General features: G+C 35.6%; 1 protein-coding gene across 7 annotated transcripts in view; it reads left to right on the top strand.

Moving 5' to 3' along the window:
* Positions 1-12,718, top strand: part of NIPBL (NIPBL cohesin loading factor) — a 149,603-nt gene extending 136,885 nt beyond the window's left edge. For 6 of the 7 annotated variants that reach the window (XM_058423982.1, XM_058423981.1, XM_040089202.2 and 3 more), the window contains 12 exons: positions 240-333; positions 444-598; positions 868-958; positions 4,038-4,211; positions 4,709-4,899; positions 5,632-5,739; positions 7,104-7,304; positions 7,620-7,766; positions 9,307-9,602; positions 9,898-10,072; positions 10,648-10,833; positions 11,395-12,718. In XM_058423982.1, coding sequence (XP_058279965.1) covers positions 240-333; positions 444-598; positions 868-958; positions 4,038-4,211; positions 4,709-4,899; positions 5,632-5,739; positions 7,104-7,304; positions 7,620-7,766; positions 9,307-9,602; positions 9,898-10,072; positions 10,648-10,833; positions 11,395-11,760 — 2,184 coding nt within the window. In that variant the 3' untranslated portion in view covers positions 11,761-12,718. Of the gene's footprint in view, positions 1-239; positions 334-443; positions 599-867; positions 959-4,037; positions 4,212-4,708; positions 4,900-5,631; positions 5,740-7,103; positions 7,305-7,619; positions 7,767-9,306; positions 9,603-9,897; positions 10,073-10,647; positions 10,875-11,394 lie in introns of all 7 variants that reach the window. The other variant, XM_040089203.2, reaches the window with a different exon arrangement.
* The last annotated feature ends 3,479 nt before the right edge of the window (positions 12,719-16,197 follow it).

Below are 16,197 nucleotides of genomic sequence, written 5' to 3'. Positions count from 1 at the left end.
TTCATTATGAAGATAATTTGAGTCATAAAAAAATCAGTGTACTTGGTTTACTAGCGTTTCCATGTGTTTTTTCTGTATTTTAATGAGTTTGAGTAGGTTTTCAGAACAGGCTGGGGAGGGACACTACATTTTACCTGTTAAATTGTTAATTTTAGTTCAGCACAGCTTTTTCCTGCATAACTTCACAAGAATCTCAGTTTAAACTTCTAAGTAAATAATTTGTTCTTTCTTGCTCCCAGGTTGTTCAGCACTGTGTGAGCTGTCTTGGCGCTGTTGTGAACAAGGTCACCCAGAACTATAAATTTGTGTGGGCTTGTTTTAACAGATACTATGGTAAGCAAAATCATAATATGTAATTGACACTTTTCAGTTTTGAGTACAAGTCTTATCTGAGGGATACACCACAATTAAACACTGCGATAAAAACTTTTATTTTACTGCAGGTGCACTTTCTAAATTAAAAAATCAACACCAAGAAGACCCCAACAGTACAATACTTACTGCCAATAAACCAGCACTCCTTAGATCACTTTTCACTGTTGGAGCACTGTGTCGGCATTTTGATTTTGATCAGGAAGACTTTAAGGGCAACAGTAAGGTAAAATAACTTTCATTTGTTCTCCATGTCTTAGGGATAATAAATGCTCCACTTTAATTTGAAAGCATATATTTCCTAGTCCCCCAAAGGTATATATTTTTCCATGATGCATATGGTATAGCTTTTTGGTCTTTAAATACATGATTTTGCAAGGACTATGCAGTAAAGTTGTGTTTCTCCTTTCCTTTTTTTACATATATGTTTTCTGTAAGAGATTAAAAACATGTTTCATCTTCAAATAGCTATTACTTTTATTTTAATTTGCCCAGGTTAACATTAAGGATAAAGTACTAGAACTGCTGATGTATTTCACAAAGCATTCAGATGAAGAAGTCCAGACAAAAGCCATTATCGGTCTTGGTAAGGAATTTTTTATTGTTCTGCTCTAGTAAAAATCCATGCATATCAGTAAGAATTCATATATTTGTGTAATCACAGAAGAATTTGCTTAAAATCAAAACTTAATGCATATTTTGTTTGAAAACTAATCACAGTAAAGCTCTCAAAGGGTTGCTAGTTGCATTAAGTCTGCAGCAGCCTGGCTGCTTTTGATAGTGAATGCCTTTTGATGTGTGACCGAGTTGTAGAGGGCAGCAAATTTCCAAGGTAATGAAGATGCTATTTTTTTACTCCACATGCAAGTATGTTGTAACTCCAAATCTTGTTTTTCAGTCCACAAGGTAAAAAAGGACGGAAAAAGTTGGAACATCTTAGGGGTAGAAGCAGACATTCTGCAGAAATCAAGGGAACTGCTGTTTATAGTAGCTAGATGGCCTTTGTGAGATTAGTATGGCATTTCAGTAGAAACTTGCAGTAGAAAATGAACTGCTGCTGAGGCACAAAAATTTTACATCTGAGAAAATGTTTGTTTGGGCAGATAAGTCTTGGTGTCTGGAGGAGTTCAATTCATGGTTATTGCTTGGTCTAAAATAAATTGTCTCCAAGGCATGAGAGCCTCAATTGTATGATTTAACTGTGGGCAAGGATTTGGCTCTTTATGTTGCTGTTTAGGTTTTTCAGATATCCTACTCTAATACAGACTAGGGAGGGCTCTGAGGATAAGGATCAAGACTGAATCTTCATTTCATATTCTGTGAGAAACCATTTCAAGACATTTGGGCAGGATTAATGGCATTGGAGTTGCCTCTGTTGCAGGAGCAATGTGTGGTTCTCTGGACTACTTGCAATTTTTCTAGGCATTATGTCAATGTGCATGACACTTACCTATAGTCCAGTCCAGTTTAATTGCACCCTACAGAATATCATATGTGGGGTAGGGTCTGTACTCCTAACCATGGATCACTCTGCTCATGGGTATGGAGTATGTCGCATTTGCCAAAAATGTTTCTAAATTATAGACTGTGCTGTGATCTGTTTTGTCACTAGTCATTCTTCAGATTTTTTTCTGCCTGTAAGTACATCAATCTTTATTTTAATTAAACCTCACTGTTTTTAGTGATATATTGATTTAATCCAAGTACTGATACTGAAGATAGCTATTGGATGTATGGAGATGTGGTAGACAGTGCAAGTTTCCACTGAGCGAAGTTGTTGAACTCATTCAATGTTTGTGAGCAGCAGCACAGTGAAAAGGACTAGCAAGCTAACTCAACATTTATATATGGTGAAAAGTGTCGTGTGAAGAATGTACTTTCCTATCAGCCTGTCACTTTAGTAGGGACACTCAACGGTTTTAGCCATTGCCTCAGGATGTACTGTTAAAGGATTAAGTTTAATCCTAAGGTTAATAATCATGGTTATGCTTCTCTTCAAGAGGTGTACTTGCAAAACAAGTTGAGAATATAAATTTGTTAATAAATTTAGCTAAACTTTCAAGTACCTAACAGTTAATGTTTTACTCAACCAAGTTCAGTGCTTACTCTAAAGATTCTTAACAGAGTGAAAACAAAGGCGTGAAGAGAAATGGTGTGACAGCATCTCTGAGATGTGAATTCAGTCCTTAAGAAAACATAGAGCAGGTGCCTTTTGTTTATCTCCTATAACAGCCTGTTATGCCAAGTAAGATTTCTTCCCCAGTTAACTGGGGATAGAAAAGTAAGAATTTCCCTGAGAATACTGATGGTTTAGTTTTCTTAAAGTGAACGGAGATAAAGTTTTATGAGTTCTTACAGATATGTCTATGTGCTTTTCATTTTTAAAATTAACCATAAGAAATGGGTTGGACTTTGCAGAGAGGTGGTCAAGTTACAAACATCAATATACACTTGTATAGACTGCACAGTCATAACCACATACTCCAAAGACCGCCATGATTTCTTTTTCTTCTTTTTTCCCATTCTCTCACCTGCTTCTCTGAATTCTTGTTTTGAGACTGAAATGAGATCTGAAACAGACTGAGGTCTTGCCTTGTAAGCCTTTACCTACACTGTAATTTTGTGTGTATGGAGCCTGTTTTTAAAACTTGGCTCAATCTTGCCTCTCTAATAGCTATTTTTATATATTGCTCTTGCATAATTTTATTTGCTTTCATTTTCCCCCCCCATTTTTTCTTTTAATGTGCCTATTTTTTCTGTGTGCCCATTTAAAATTTAGTGGTTGTAGAAAATGCATTTAATGTCTGCTTTTCCTAAACAGTCTTAAAAATAAAGAAGTAGTTAAATGTAAATTAAATTAGGATGTTATGTTCCCATTACTGTTTTTTTTAAGATACTCCATAAGACTTTGTCAGCAGCACTTCTAAATCTACATACCTTATCTAAAATGGTATATACTGCGAGTAATTTAGAAAAGTCTTTATTAAATACCAACTTAAGAACAGCCAATTCATTGGCAGGGGTAAGACTACAGCTAAGAACTGTTCTGTGTGTCTTCCAAAATACATAGTCTTGGGAACACTTCAGGTGATCTTCAAGAGAAGACTACAATAGGTATACGAATAATGATAGCATGCAGTATAAATTTTACTGTGTTCCCTAGTGACTATTTTTTCTATTATGATGTTAAATACTTAGGATATTTATCAATCTTTCCACATTTTCTCTGCGTCCCTATAAGTCACACTTTACAGTTGCAGCAAAATGTTTTCTCTAGATGTAGAACATCTGTATTAGTAAAATAACAGGTAATTTTTGGTAATATTCCTTTCTTATTCTTACGATAACTCCTAGTCATTGAGGTGCAGGCCACTACAATGGACCTGTTTCCAGACCTGTATGACTTTTCAGTGCAGCTGCCCTGGATCAACACTCCATTTTATCCTTCAAACAGAGTCATGGTTAATAGAACTGTCATGGCTATCAGAACTTTTTCTAAGCAATGGATGGTGTCCGTATGGAAGCACAATATTGTTTGGACTAGAAAAAGCTATCCTGCTGGGAGGAAATAAATTTCATACCTTTCTTCTGAAGAGCTTAAAAAGCAGAAATACAAATTCTAGATTATAGTAATGAGAAACATTTCCTCTTTTCTCCACTCTTAGGATTTGCATTTATACAGCACCCAAGTTTAATGTTTGAACAAGAAGTGAAGACTCTGTACAACAGCATTCTTTCAGATAAGAACTGTTCAGTGAACTTAAAAATCCAGGTGTTAAAAAACCTCCAGACCTACTTGCAGGAGGAGGATACACGTATGCAGCAGGCAGACAGAGACTGTAAGTGCTGAGTTCTTCTGTGCTCATGAGCCTTGCAAAACCTGACTTTGTTGCATAGTTACTGTATATCTTCAACAAGTCATTTAAAATTGTAAACAGATCAGTAGTTTTGTACCCAATGTATTTTAGAATGATCGAAAAATATGTATTATTTAGTTCCAAGATGTATAAATACTGCAAGTAATCCAGAATTCATAATTGTTGTAATTAAGGTAATAATATTTTTTATCAAAAAACCTTCTAAGTTTGATTTGCAGTTAAAAAAAAATTAGTGCAATGGTTTTAAAAATACTTTTTAAAGGAATTAATACCTTTTTGGTCTATTTTTTAAATATATATTTGTACATTAGATTGTTCTGTGTTTCATGAGATTATAAACCCATTCTAAGACAGCTGAAATGTGTATTGTGAGACTTAAAGATGGGCATATAGCAAATTATGGCAAAATAAGTGGTTATACTATGGTGAGTATGCTATTACTTTTGTCCTTTCTACAGGGAAAAAAGTAGCAAAACAGGAAGACCTGAAAGAAATGGGAGATATTTCCTCAGGGATGAGTAGTTCCATCATGCAGCTATATCTCAAACAGGTCCTTGAGGCTTTCTTTCATAACCAGTCCAGTGTACGCCACTTTGCTCTAAATGTCATTGCACTGACATTAAACCAAGGTCTCATCCATCCTGTTCAGGTATGACAGGCTTTTGTGGTGGGGCTTTATTTTATTCATGTTTTTAGAGGCTTTCACACTTGCTACATGAATTTCCAGGTCTTCTCTTCTACTTATGTTACAGTAGTTTCTTACAATAGCAAGAGGCATAATTTGAAATCTGCTTTATGTTGTTAGCCCACAAGATTCCAAATGTTTATCTGGTTTTGGGTTAAGATGTAAAAGCCCAGGCATTATCTAAAGATCATTTAGATATGTACATTGGAGCATATATCTGTTACAACTTTGAGGTATATGCTCAAATATTTTCTTTATTTAGTTCTTCATTCTGTGTCAGCTTGCTTCTACCTCAATCCCTATATCCTATATTCAAACACTACGGAATTCCACAGTCAGTGTCAGAACTTCAATCATCATCTCCATCATTCTTTGCTTACATAATGTTTTGTAATTACTTTTCGATGCTGCAACCATTTCACATGTTCAGTCATTAGTGGGGTTTTTGGGGTTTTTAAAAGCAATTTTCTGTATTTTAAATAGACTTCAGAGTTTGAGAAAAAGGGAAATACTACCTGAAACCTCCAATTTTGCTAGAATGCTGGTGTCTCGTAGTATTTTTTTCTATTTACTTGAAAGAAGGGTAGTAAGTTGCATAGACCTTCCTATTCTAATTTCTGCAGTAGAAACAAAGTACAAAGACTGGGAAAGAGGAGGTACAATGCCTCTGAATAACCATTTCATTTGTTTTTCAAGTGTGTGCCATACTTAATTGCTATGGGCACAGATCCAGAGCCCTCTATGCGAAATAAAGCTGACCAACAGTTGGTGGAAATAGACAAAAAATATGCTGGGTTCATTCACGTAAGTAATTCTAATTTAACATTTTACAAAATACTGTTATGCTCTCTAGTGTTTTAACACTTGAATATGCTTCAGCTTCAGAAAAGGAGTAGAAAGTAAAAGAATAAATAATAACTGTAAGCAGTGGTAAAGATGACTCTTTTCCCTGTTTGGAGATTTCTGTTCTGAGAAACATAAGGGATAATATAATTTAAAGTGTCTCTTCTAGTCCAAAATTTCCTTTAATTTTTGATTCACAGTAATATTTTCCCCACTAAATAGTACTTAAGAGCCTTTATTTGATAAGAGGTAAGACAAGTGACGAGGACATAATGTTTAGCAGTAATTTTCCTGTATCAGTGGACTAGGAAAGAAAACACCATGTAACAGTCAGTAGAAGTCTTTAGAGTATATATATTAGAGTGTGCAAGGCACCAAGGCTTTATAAATTGTAATCTAAGCAGAAGAAGCATAGGAAGCTATTTACATCTGATGAATCTTGCTGAAAGGAAAAATTAAGGGCTATGTGAGTTTGTGGAGTTTTGGCATAGTGCCATTTCTGCTTAAGATCTGAAATTAAGCTGCAGCATTCTCCTTATTTTGGAAGATCCCAGTCTGGGTTCAGTGTGTGTACTATGTTGTAGGACTTCTCACCTATCCTTCTTTGTATTCCAGTGCATTTGAGCGTTGCACTGTTGATGGCATCCAAACAGATGCCATCATTTAAAGTTTATGCCATCATTTATAGTTTAGCCATCATTTAAGTGAAGGCTAGCAGTTGGAATTTGCTATGTTAGGCAGCTGGGATTTAAGACAGGGTATAGACAACTTTGCCGAACAGCAGCAGAGGTAGTATGAGGACAGTTGGCTATGCAGCCTAACTAGAGATTCAGTTTGTTCTGAAACTAGAGCAGGACCATTGAAGTGAGTAAAATCAACTGGAAAGTATTGAATGGATGAAAAAAACCCAACACACTGATTTTCTCTTTGTTAGTTCTGTTTTACTCATATGTATTCAGTTATTGGTTTCACTACAGGGGTTACCAAGCATATACATGAGGTAAAATGGTAGAATATTCTGTTTATGTATGAAAAGATTTTTAATGTTCCTGAAAATCATTTTAATTGAAATACCTGGCTATAGTGGGTAAACAGATTAGCTGTATGTTCCTAGTAGAATTTGCAGTCAAAGCAGTTCACAAGACATTCTGATCTTGGCCACAAGTTGTGTTTGACAGCACAAATCTGTTTGCCACCTCAAAAGGTAGTATTGCCTCAGTGCATGTTTTAAATTTAAATTTCAGATGTGTATCTCTTTAAAAGACTTCAGTTCTACCGTTTTGGAAGCAAGATTTTGAATAAAAATAATTATATTTCTATTTCAGATGAAAGCAGTGGCTGGTATGAAGATGTCTTACCAAGTACAACAGGCAATTAATACCTGCCCAAAAGACCCTGTGAGAGGTTTTAGACATGATGAATCATCTAGTGCACTGTGTTCACACCTCTACTCCATGATTCGAGGGAACCGTCAACACAGACGAGCCTTTCTAATTTCTTTACTCAATCTCTTTGATGATACTGCAGTAAGCACCACATTTCATTCAATTTAAAAGAAGTTAAAATGCAACATTACAAACTGAAGTTCTCCTTTTACAATATATTTTTATGGCATAATTATTGATAGCCTTGTTCCCAATGTACATTTTTTTGCTTTCTAATATAAGGCATGCAATAATATTTTAACGTGTTCTAATATTTAGCTGTGTAATAGAATGCATGTTGCATCACTCTGTACCTTTTTTTATTAATTTTGGACTGATCAGATATAATAGATCTTCAGGTATGAATCCAGGATATTTCCACATGCATTTATGTGTATTTTTTTCTTTAACTTCCAGAAAACAGAGGTCAATATGCTTTTGTACATAGCAGACAATCTAGCCTGTTTTCCTTACCAAACACAGGAAGAGCCACTGTTTATAATGCATCATATAGACATTACACTATCAGTTTCTGGTAGCAACCTACTACAGTCATTTAAAGAGGTATGTGTATTTATGTTTTAGAATATTTATGATGATGGAAACATAAACTTCTCTGTAATGTGGTCAGTTGTTCAGTGAATGCAGTACCATTATTACTGTGCAAACCAGTTGCATTACTTGGCATGTCAACAATAGTCAAAAAACAAGCAACACTGTCTGTTCTGACCTGTACGTGGTTGACATTACTCAAGAGCTCTGTTTGCATTGCTGCTTATATTATTAAAAAAGAACTTTGGAATCAAATCTATATTTTCCAATATGGCTGAATAACAGTTAATTGTATGCATCTGAAAGCACAAGACCCCAGAATCATCATGGAATACTAGTTCGTTGTGGCTGTTTGTAGAATTTTAATAATAAAATCCAGTTGGCAGTTTATTTTGTTGTCAAGTAGCTGATGGGAGTTGCATTTGTGTTGCCTGAGAGATTTAAAATACATTGTTTATTGCAAGAGAGGAGTGGGCAGTATTTCTTAAGGCAGCACATAAGAACCTGAACCATGACTGAGTACCTGTTGTTATGGCAACACACAAGCCTGTAAAATGAGAGGCCTCTGCTTCTTAAAGATTTCAATGTCTTCCTTTCTTGAATTACTATTACAGTAGAAGGTGCAAATTGTCAGGAAGAAAACCAGTTTCTAGAATGTCCAGTTTGACTAATAAATACAGAGTGATGCCTGAAAGTTCTCTGCTTGAAAAGTACTGTGCTTCAAACTCTCACCCTACCAAAGTTGATTTTTCGTCTGCTAGAAATAGTTAATACATTCTTCAGGTTGAGAACCATTGTGTAGCACCCAGCACCAATAGGATGAGATCCTGTTTAGGTCTGTGTCCTGAAAAATCATACTGTGTGCAGTAATAATGCATATGTGAAATTCTGTACATCTACAAGTAAACACAGAACTAATCACAGAATCATAAAATGGCTAGGGTTGGGAGGCACCTTAAAGATCACCTTGTTTCAGCCTTCTGTTATGGGCAGGGACACCTTCCACTAGACCAGATTGCTCAGAGCCCTACTCAGCCTGGCCTTGAACACTGCCAGGCACAGGGCAACTGATTATTAGTAATCATTAATAATATTAATATGATCACTTTGGTCAGCAGTGTAATAGTGTCATTGAATTTTAAGAGACAAAGATTTAAAACCAGCTTAGACACAAAATCACATATGGAAATCTCCATGAAACACAGAAATTATATTCAGGTGAAAGAAAACCAGAGTTTTCTTCCTGATTTATTGTGTTTGGCCTTCTACTGTATTTTGGTGTCACTGCTAATGAACTTCATCAGTCTTTTAATGATAACATACCGGGGAGTGCTTGTTGCTTCAGTTCCTTCTGTATGCACCTTGCAAGAAAATCTTAGTTTTGGATAAACTTTTCAGTGTCTCTTTGCCACAAATAATTTTAAGACTATCAAGTTACAAATTAATAACACTGTTCAGGGAATTCTCGCTAATTTGGACAGATTGTTTTAGGAACATACATGATATTACTTGCCCTGATTTTGGAACGTGAATTAACCTCTCTGTCTTACAGTCTATGGTGAAAGACAAAAAAAAGGAAAGAAAGCCTTCATCGGATGAGGAGACCGAGAGTGACAGTAACAGTGGTAGCGGGAGCGAAAGTGAGGAGGAAGCTTCCAAGCCTCGGAGGTTACGGAAACGGGTGGACTCTGATTCAGACTCTGATGAAGAAAATGATATAAATGCTGTGATGAAGTGTTTGCCTGAAAATTCAGCTCCTTTAATTGAATTTGCTAATGTCTCCCAAGGCATATTATTACTTCTGATGCTGAAACAGCATCTAAAGAACCTCTGTGGATTCTCTGATAGGTAAGGCTATTTAGATAATAGGACACTTATTTTGCAGTGAGTTGTTTAGAGGTTTTTCTATTTATTTAAGTTAATTTTAACTACTTGTTTAAGTGATTCATTTGTGTAACAGAGAAAAAAAAATATTAAGTTGAACTTTGGCTTCAGAAACCCCAATTATTCAATTTCGTACAAGGCTATCTATTGTATATAATGAATGATTCAAAGATACTTATATTGGAGAATTTAAAAGCTTTTTGTTCAAATTACTCTGGACTTTCCTTTAAAAGTCTTCTATTTTGTTTTCTTTAAACAGTAAAATTCAAAAATATTCTCCATCTGAATCTGCAAAAGTTTATGATAAAGCTATAAACAGGAAGACAGGAGTGCATTTCCATCCAAAACAAACTTTGGATTTTCTGCGGAGTGATATGGCTAATTCCAAGATCACAGAAGAAGTGAAGAGGAGTATAGTAAAACAGTACTTAGATGTAAGTAAAGTTGCTTTGCAGAAAGTCTGAAATCATTTAACACAGTATAAACTTGAAAGTACATTTCAACATGTTAAGTTCCTGGTTAGCTCATGTGATGTGTGGATCTTCCTTCCAGGATTTTGAGCAGGACTGTATTTCAAAGATTTCTAATAAGTTTAAACTCAATGATAATTAATTTCAGCTAAAGGATATTCATCTTTATGGAATATTTTACAATTTCTGGTATCCATGTTGTATACTTCTCCCATATTACTTGTTCACTTTATTCCTGACTCTTTCCATTGTGGGAACAGAGACTGGACGTGGTTTATTAATTGTCCCTCACCCCGCACCAATAACAGTTAGAGAAAACTTGCCATTTGGAAAACACAGGAAGAAAGGTTTTGTGTATCTACAAAGGAAAAATCAGGAAGTTAAGTTTGTAGAACACACCATAAGCTGTTCAAGTTGTCTGCTGTTTGTTTTACTGTTTCTTTATGTTCCTACTTGTTTCTAGCATAATGTCATGTGATGTAAATGTCCATGTTTAAAGTTAAAAAATGAACTGATCTTTTTTTTTTTTTTTTAAACAGTTCAAGCTCCTTATGGAACATTTGGATCCTGATGAAGAGGAAGAAGATGGAGAGGTGTCAGCTAGCACAAATGCTCGGAACAAAGCAATTACCTCGCTGCTTGGAGGAGGCAGCCCTAAAAACAATGCAGCTGAGACAGAGGACGATGAAAGTGATGGGGAGGATAGAGGAGGAGGCACTTCAGGGGTGAGGCGGAGGAGGAGTCAACGTATTTCGCAGCGTATTACGTAAAATGATTTTTATGTGCTTATAAATGTCAGTTTATTATATTAAATGTACACCAAGTAATGTAATCCACATGAAAAAAAGCATTTTGTAGATAGAGATTCTCTACTTAACCGTTTATACAACTTTTGTAGAAAGTTTAACAGAAAAGACAATAAAAAAAACCAAACTAGAAAATGAGATTTATCCCGTATAAAAAGTTATTAATTTTCCTTTGGAATGTACTGTGTGTTATCCTTTTTATTGTTGCCAAGTTTTTATGTAGCTTTATGATTCATGTGTATATATAATTTTATATATCAATAAGAGATAAAGACACGGGTACAAATTAAGAGTATGTGGTTTTACAAGGATATGTTAACCCCTTGGCGCTGGCGGTCGCGGTGCGTCTCATTGCCGGCAATGGAATGTGTGCCGGGGAATCCCAACTCCCGGCGTCAAGGGATTAAAAGCAATAAAAGCAATAATTTCACTAAAGTTCTTTTGTGTAACACTTGGTCTTTTTTCCCCCCAATGTTTTAGTCATTGAGAAGGTCAAAACGAAATTCAGACTCTACGGAGTTGGCAGCACAGATGAATGAAAGTGTTGATGTCATGGATGTCATCGCTATTTGCTGTCCAAAGTACAAAGACCGACCACAAATTGCAAGAGTAGTACAGAAAACCAGCAATGGCTTCAGTGTTCAGTGGATGGCAGGCTCCTACAGTGGCTCCTGGACTGAGGCTAAGCGCCGTGATGGCCGCAAACTGGTGCCTTGGGTAGACACTATTAAAGAGTCAGACATTATTTACAAAAAAATTGCTCTAACGAGTGCTAATAAGCTGACTAATAAAGTTGTGCAGACTTTACGATCGCTGTATGCCGCCAAGGATGGAACTTCCAGCTAATGAATTTGTACATGCAGCCAAATTTACAGGAATTGAAATAACAGAAAAACTTGAAATATCAACTTTCTGGCAAAAAAAAATCAGTTAAATGAAGAGTAAGAATGGAACGTGGGACGCGGGGAAAAAAGAAGGAAATGTTTGGTAAACATTTTTGTGGGAGCTTCCTTCGCTGTTGTGCAGCAGAAACTTCTCAGTTCATTTTTACTCCCACTGTATTATAGTTTAACAAAAAAATTGTTTATATCTTGAAAAAAAAACCTTTCTGTTTAAAAAAAATAAACAAGTGAATGTTGGAAATTAGTCTGTTAATGTTCTTAATAAAGTGTTCTTGGAGTTTAACCTAGCAGCGGATGGCTTTCTTTAGCTTAGCCCAGTTTCCAGGAAAGCATTGTTTTCCAGGCTGTAAAGTGGCAGAATCTCCTGGATATATAATTTATTCTGTTGAAGGAAAAAAAAAAAAAAAAAAAAAAAAAAAAAAAAAAAAAAAAAAAAGCATGCAGTATCTCTGACCTATCTGCAGGAGGAGTTTTTGTAAATGTAGATTTTGATGTATTAGGTCACCCTGAAATAATACAAGAAAAGGGATCCCCAGCAAATCTGGTGGAACGAATACTGCAATAAATTTTTTTACTTCTCTTTGTTACTTGTCTGTTTCCATTTGAATTTCTTATTGTAAAGATCTGTTTAAATCCATTTATATTATTTTGCAGTCTTTTATGTAAAATTTACTATATCAGTGGTTTTCAAAACAAGACATAAAATATTGTTTATACAGTTTGTATAGGCTGACTTCTGAATAATTGGTATCTTTTTATTTTTATCCCTAAAAGGGTGTAAACACAAGTTAACTTCAGAGTTTTATTGTATCCTGCAATATTTAGTATTAACTCTATGATTTAGCACTGTGCCAAACACATTTTCAAGAGTACCTTTTGATATAAAAAGAAACTATAGTTTATTCCTTGTATGCTTCAATTTCTTTCTAATGCTGTCCAAGTGGTAATTTATGATAGTTCAAATTTGGGGAAAGCTGAATTACTCTTCTGCTTGGGCGAACTGGCCATGTACACATTTCTCTGGATTAATATAGAGAGGCTTGTATCAAGAGGAGCTAGCTACCAGTGTCTGAGGAGTGAATGGGTATAAGTAGGCAATTACAGTACATTCCTTCACAAATGAATTTTTTAAAAAAATGTTTGTATATTAGACTAATTTTTTTACTAATTGAAAGATGTTTTCACATTCTGTAAATTGAAAAAATGCTATTGAAATCTTCCAGAAGCACTTGCTTCAACTGCCTTTCCACAACCTTTCATAAGCAGTTTGTCTTCTTAGAGAGCAAGAAACACAGCGTATTTGCAAACAGGAAAAAAAATCTAAAAACAGCTGAACTTTGTAGGAGTCTATTAAACCCTGCTGTCTTTTCAAATGTATTTATCAAAAACAGGTGTTCCTCAACCTAATTATTTTTATATTATGTTTTGTTTCTTTTAAGAATTTAATATATGGTAGGGGACTGTTTTTATGAAACTAACTTGCAGAATTCTAATACGTTATTCAATTTGCAAAGAATAGTAACAGTATTCCAAAATATTGATATGTAAAAAAGTCCAAACAACAATTAAACAAATTATTAATAACTCCTTAGAATCCAGTTAGTAGATCATTGGGGAATGTCTTTTTGTTGTTTCACCAGTGGAATTTTTCTGAACAGAAATGTTTTAGCAACTCTTTGCTTTATAGTGTTGATAGTGTTCTCTTTGCCATACAAAAAAGGCTCCTCTTGGGCTAAGATCGGTATTGTTAAAGGAGGGAGAAGTACAAGAAGCAGGAGTCAGCCCTCTGCAGCTCTGAAAACAGAACATTTTTGTAGCAAACAATGAAAGACTATATATCTCAGGGCCAAGTGCAGCTTTTATACTGTCACACTCATACTTGGAGACTAGAGGGATTGTATGACGTGTCAGATATTACTGATAAGCAGAGTTGAAAATACTTCACCAAGAAACTCCCAAGTGTTAAATCCAAGGATTTCATACAGTTGCAGTTTAAGTTGGCTGTTAGTAATTTCTGATGCAATTATATTAAAGCATCTTATTTTTAATAGGTAATACAGATATTTCCTTGTTCATTTCATGTGGCTTTTCCAGTAGCAAAGATGGGGGATTATTTCAATTTTCTTGGTATTTATTGGAATAAAATTATCAGAAAAAAATATAGTTAAACAATATAAACCTGAAGTCTAAAGTTGTCTTAGTTGAGAGGCTTTTGACCGTTGCTATATTGTATGATATGCCAGTGGCATACATGCTCCTTGATGGGATGTGATGGCTGTTATATAATTTACAGTTATTAAGTTGATTATAGATGATTAAATAAATTGAATATGATTCTTACTAGTTAAGAGTTGAATTTTACCCTCCCAAAGTACAGAGTAATACCTGGTCTGGTTTTGCCAATCACAAGTACTCTGGTTACCTGCTGTGAAAGGAAAAGGTAGCAGTGTCCCGTTGTGGGAAACAAACTCCTGTTTGCTGTGTGTGTCTCGGGCTGATGTTTCTCTGCTGCATGGAGTCGAGTGCCCAGTCTCAACACCAGTGGCATCGGTGCAGGGCTCAACCTCTTGAGTAGCAACTGCAGTTTTATCAGCATTAACCACATCAGCAGCAACAGCAAATATCAAGTTAAAACTTTTTCTACATGAGAAAGTGTTTGGTTTGGTTTTGGTTTTTGTTTAAGTGCTGCAGTGCAGTAATTGATTCAGTGACACAATTTTACTCCTTTGTATTGACATAGCTTTGTAGTATTTTTTCACTGTATGGCTATAGATTTTTACATATATAACTGTAAGATTACTGAATTTTTTTATTTTTCCTGCTTTTCCCCTTTGAGTACAGGATCTGTACATGTAACTTGTTGCAGTAGCTTACCTAACTAAGGGGTATAAGCTTTTAGAATTAACACTAGCCATATTGAACTTTTTAAGAAAACACAGACACTTCCGCAATCTAAATAAGAATGAAATTATTATTTTTAATCTTCCACTTCAGTACTGTAAAATTTCAGAATAATTATTGAATATTTTCAAGATCACAATAGTTTTTGACAGAACTGTAATTCTAAGTATTTTTTTAAATTATTCAATAACACCCTTTTGTATTTTTGAGGTTCTTTATTGCTTATATTAACTCTAATGTGTACAAAGTAGGCATGGGAAATATTCAGCATAAGTATTTTACTGAAGTGTGGCCATTAAGAAAATGCAATTTAAATTTTTAAAATTTGAGTCAAGCTTTAGCCTTTGTTTTGCTGTTGTGGTGTCACTAGTAAGAGTATTGTTACTGTGGAATAATTAGGTTGTGCTAAACAGTAGCTCTAACATGAAATACCTTGCAGCCCTAAAATAGCTCTTAAATGTGTTTGTGGCTTATGTTAAAAAAAAAAAAGTTTTTAATCTTTCATCAGGTCTGGCTCATTTGGTGCTAGTTAACAGCAGGACATTCTGCCAAATGCATGTGTTAATGATATTCCAGGGAAACGAACAGATGAGTTCACTGATCCTTTGCCTTGACTCCAAGCCCCAGGCAGATCTTAGTGACGCTGAATTCGGACAAACACCATTTCTATGCTTTCTTATGTCCCAACGCTCCTGAACTTTCAACCCCTACACATAGCAGGAGTACAAGCCACAATTCCTATATACTGGTGTTCCTCCACTCACCAAAGAGTCACACCATGATCGTATGAGCGTTTCCATGTTCTTCAGAGAATTTGTCATCTTATCATTGAAGTTCTGAGTTGTAATGGGTGAGTTCTTAATGTAAGTAGCAAGTTTTTAGATCTCATGGTTCCTTGACTAAATATTAAAGTGTTATTGTTATATACAAATAAGTTCATAGTATTTTCATATTTCATTTATTTAAAATAAATGTTTTAAGAGTTCAGTTTGGACCCTTCCAAAATGAAACTTGCAAGTTTTTAATCCTAGAAAGTGCACTCACTTTATTGGTCCTTCTCTCGCTATGCTCGCAGTGCTCAAATTATGTCTGGGCACCTGTAAATCATCCAGGGAATGCATTTGCAGATTATTGTTGGAGATCTGTTGCCAGTCTGTGTTCACCCCATCAGACATAACTTCATAATTTCTAATTTCTGTGTTATTCAGGGGCAGTGTAGCTGCATGCACTGCTCACAGCTACCCAAACCGTGGGGTCAGATATCCTCCAGACAATCCTTGCCCTGGGGGTTTGGGGGCACGGGCAGGGGCAGGGGAGAGTTTATCCTGCTAGGAACTGAACTGGCTCAGGCCACCAGCACCAGCGGGGTGGCGGCCCAAGGGTGCACTGTGCCCTTGGCAACCATCCCAGGGGAGGGACTCGCTGCACTGCGGTTACAGCAGGACATCACTGATGGGTGCCTGTCCCATCTGCAGTGTCA

Source organism: Hirundo rustica, chromosome Z, assembly GCF_015227805.2.
Source record: "Hirundo rustica isolate bHirRus1 chromosome Z, bHirRus1.pri.v3, whole genome shotgun sequence".
NCBI lineage: Eukaryota > Metazoa > Chordata > Aves > Passeriformes > Hirundinidae > Hirundo > Hirundo rustica.
Note: the sequence above shows the minus strand (reverse complement) of the source record. Positions and strands in the feature narration are given on the sequence as shown.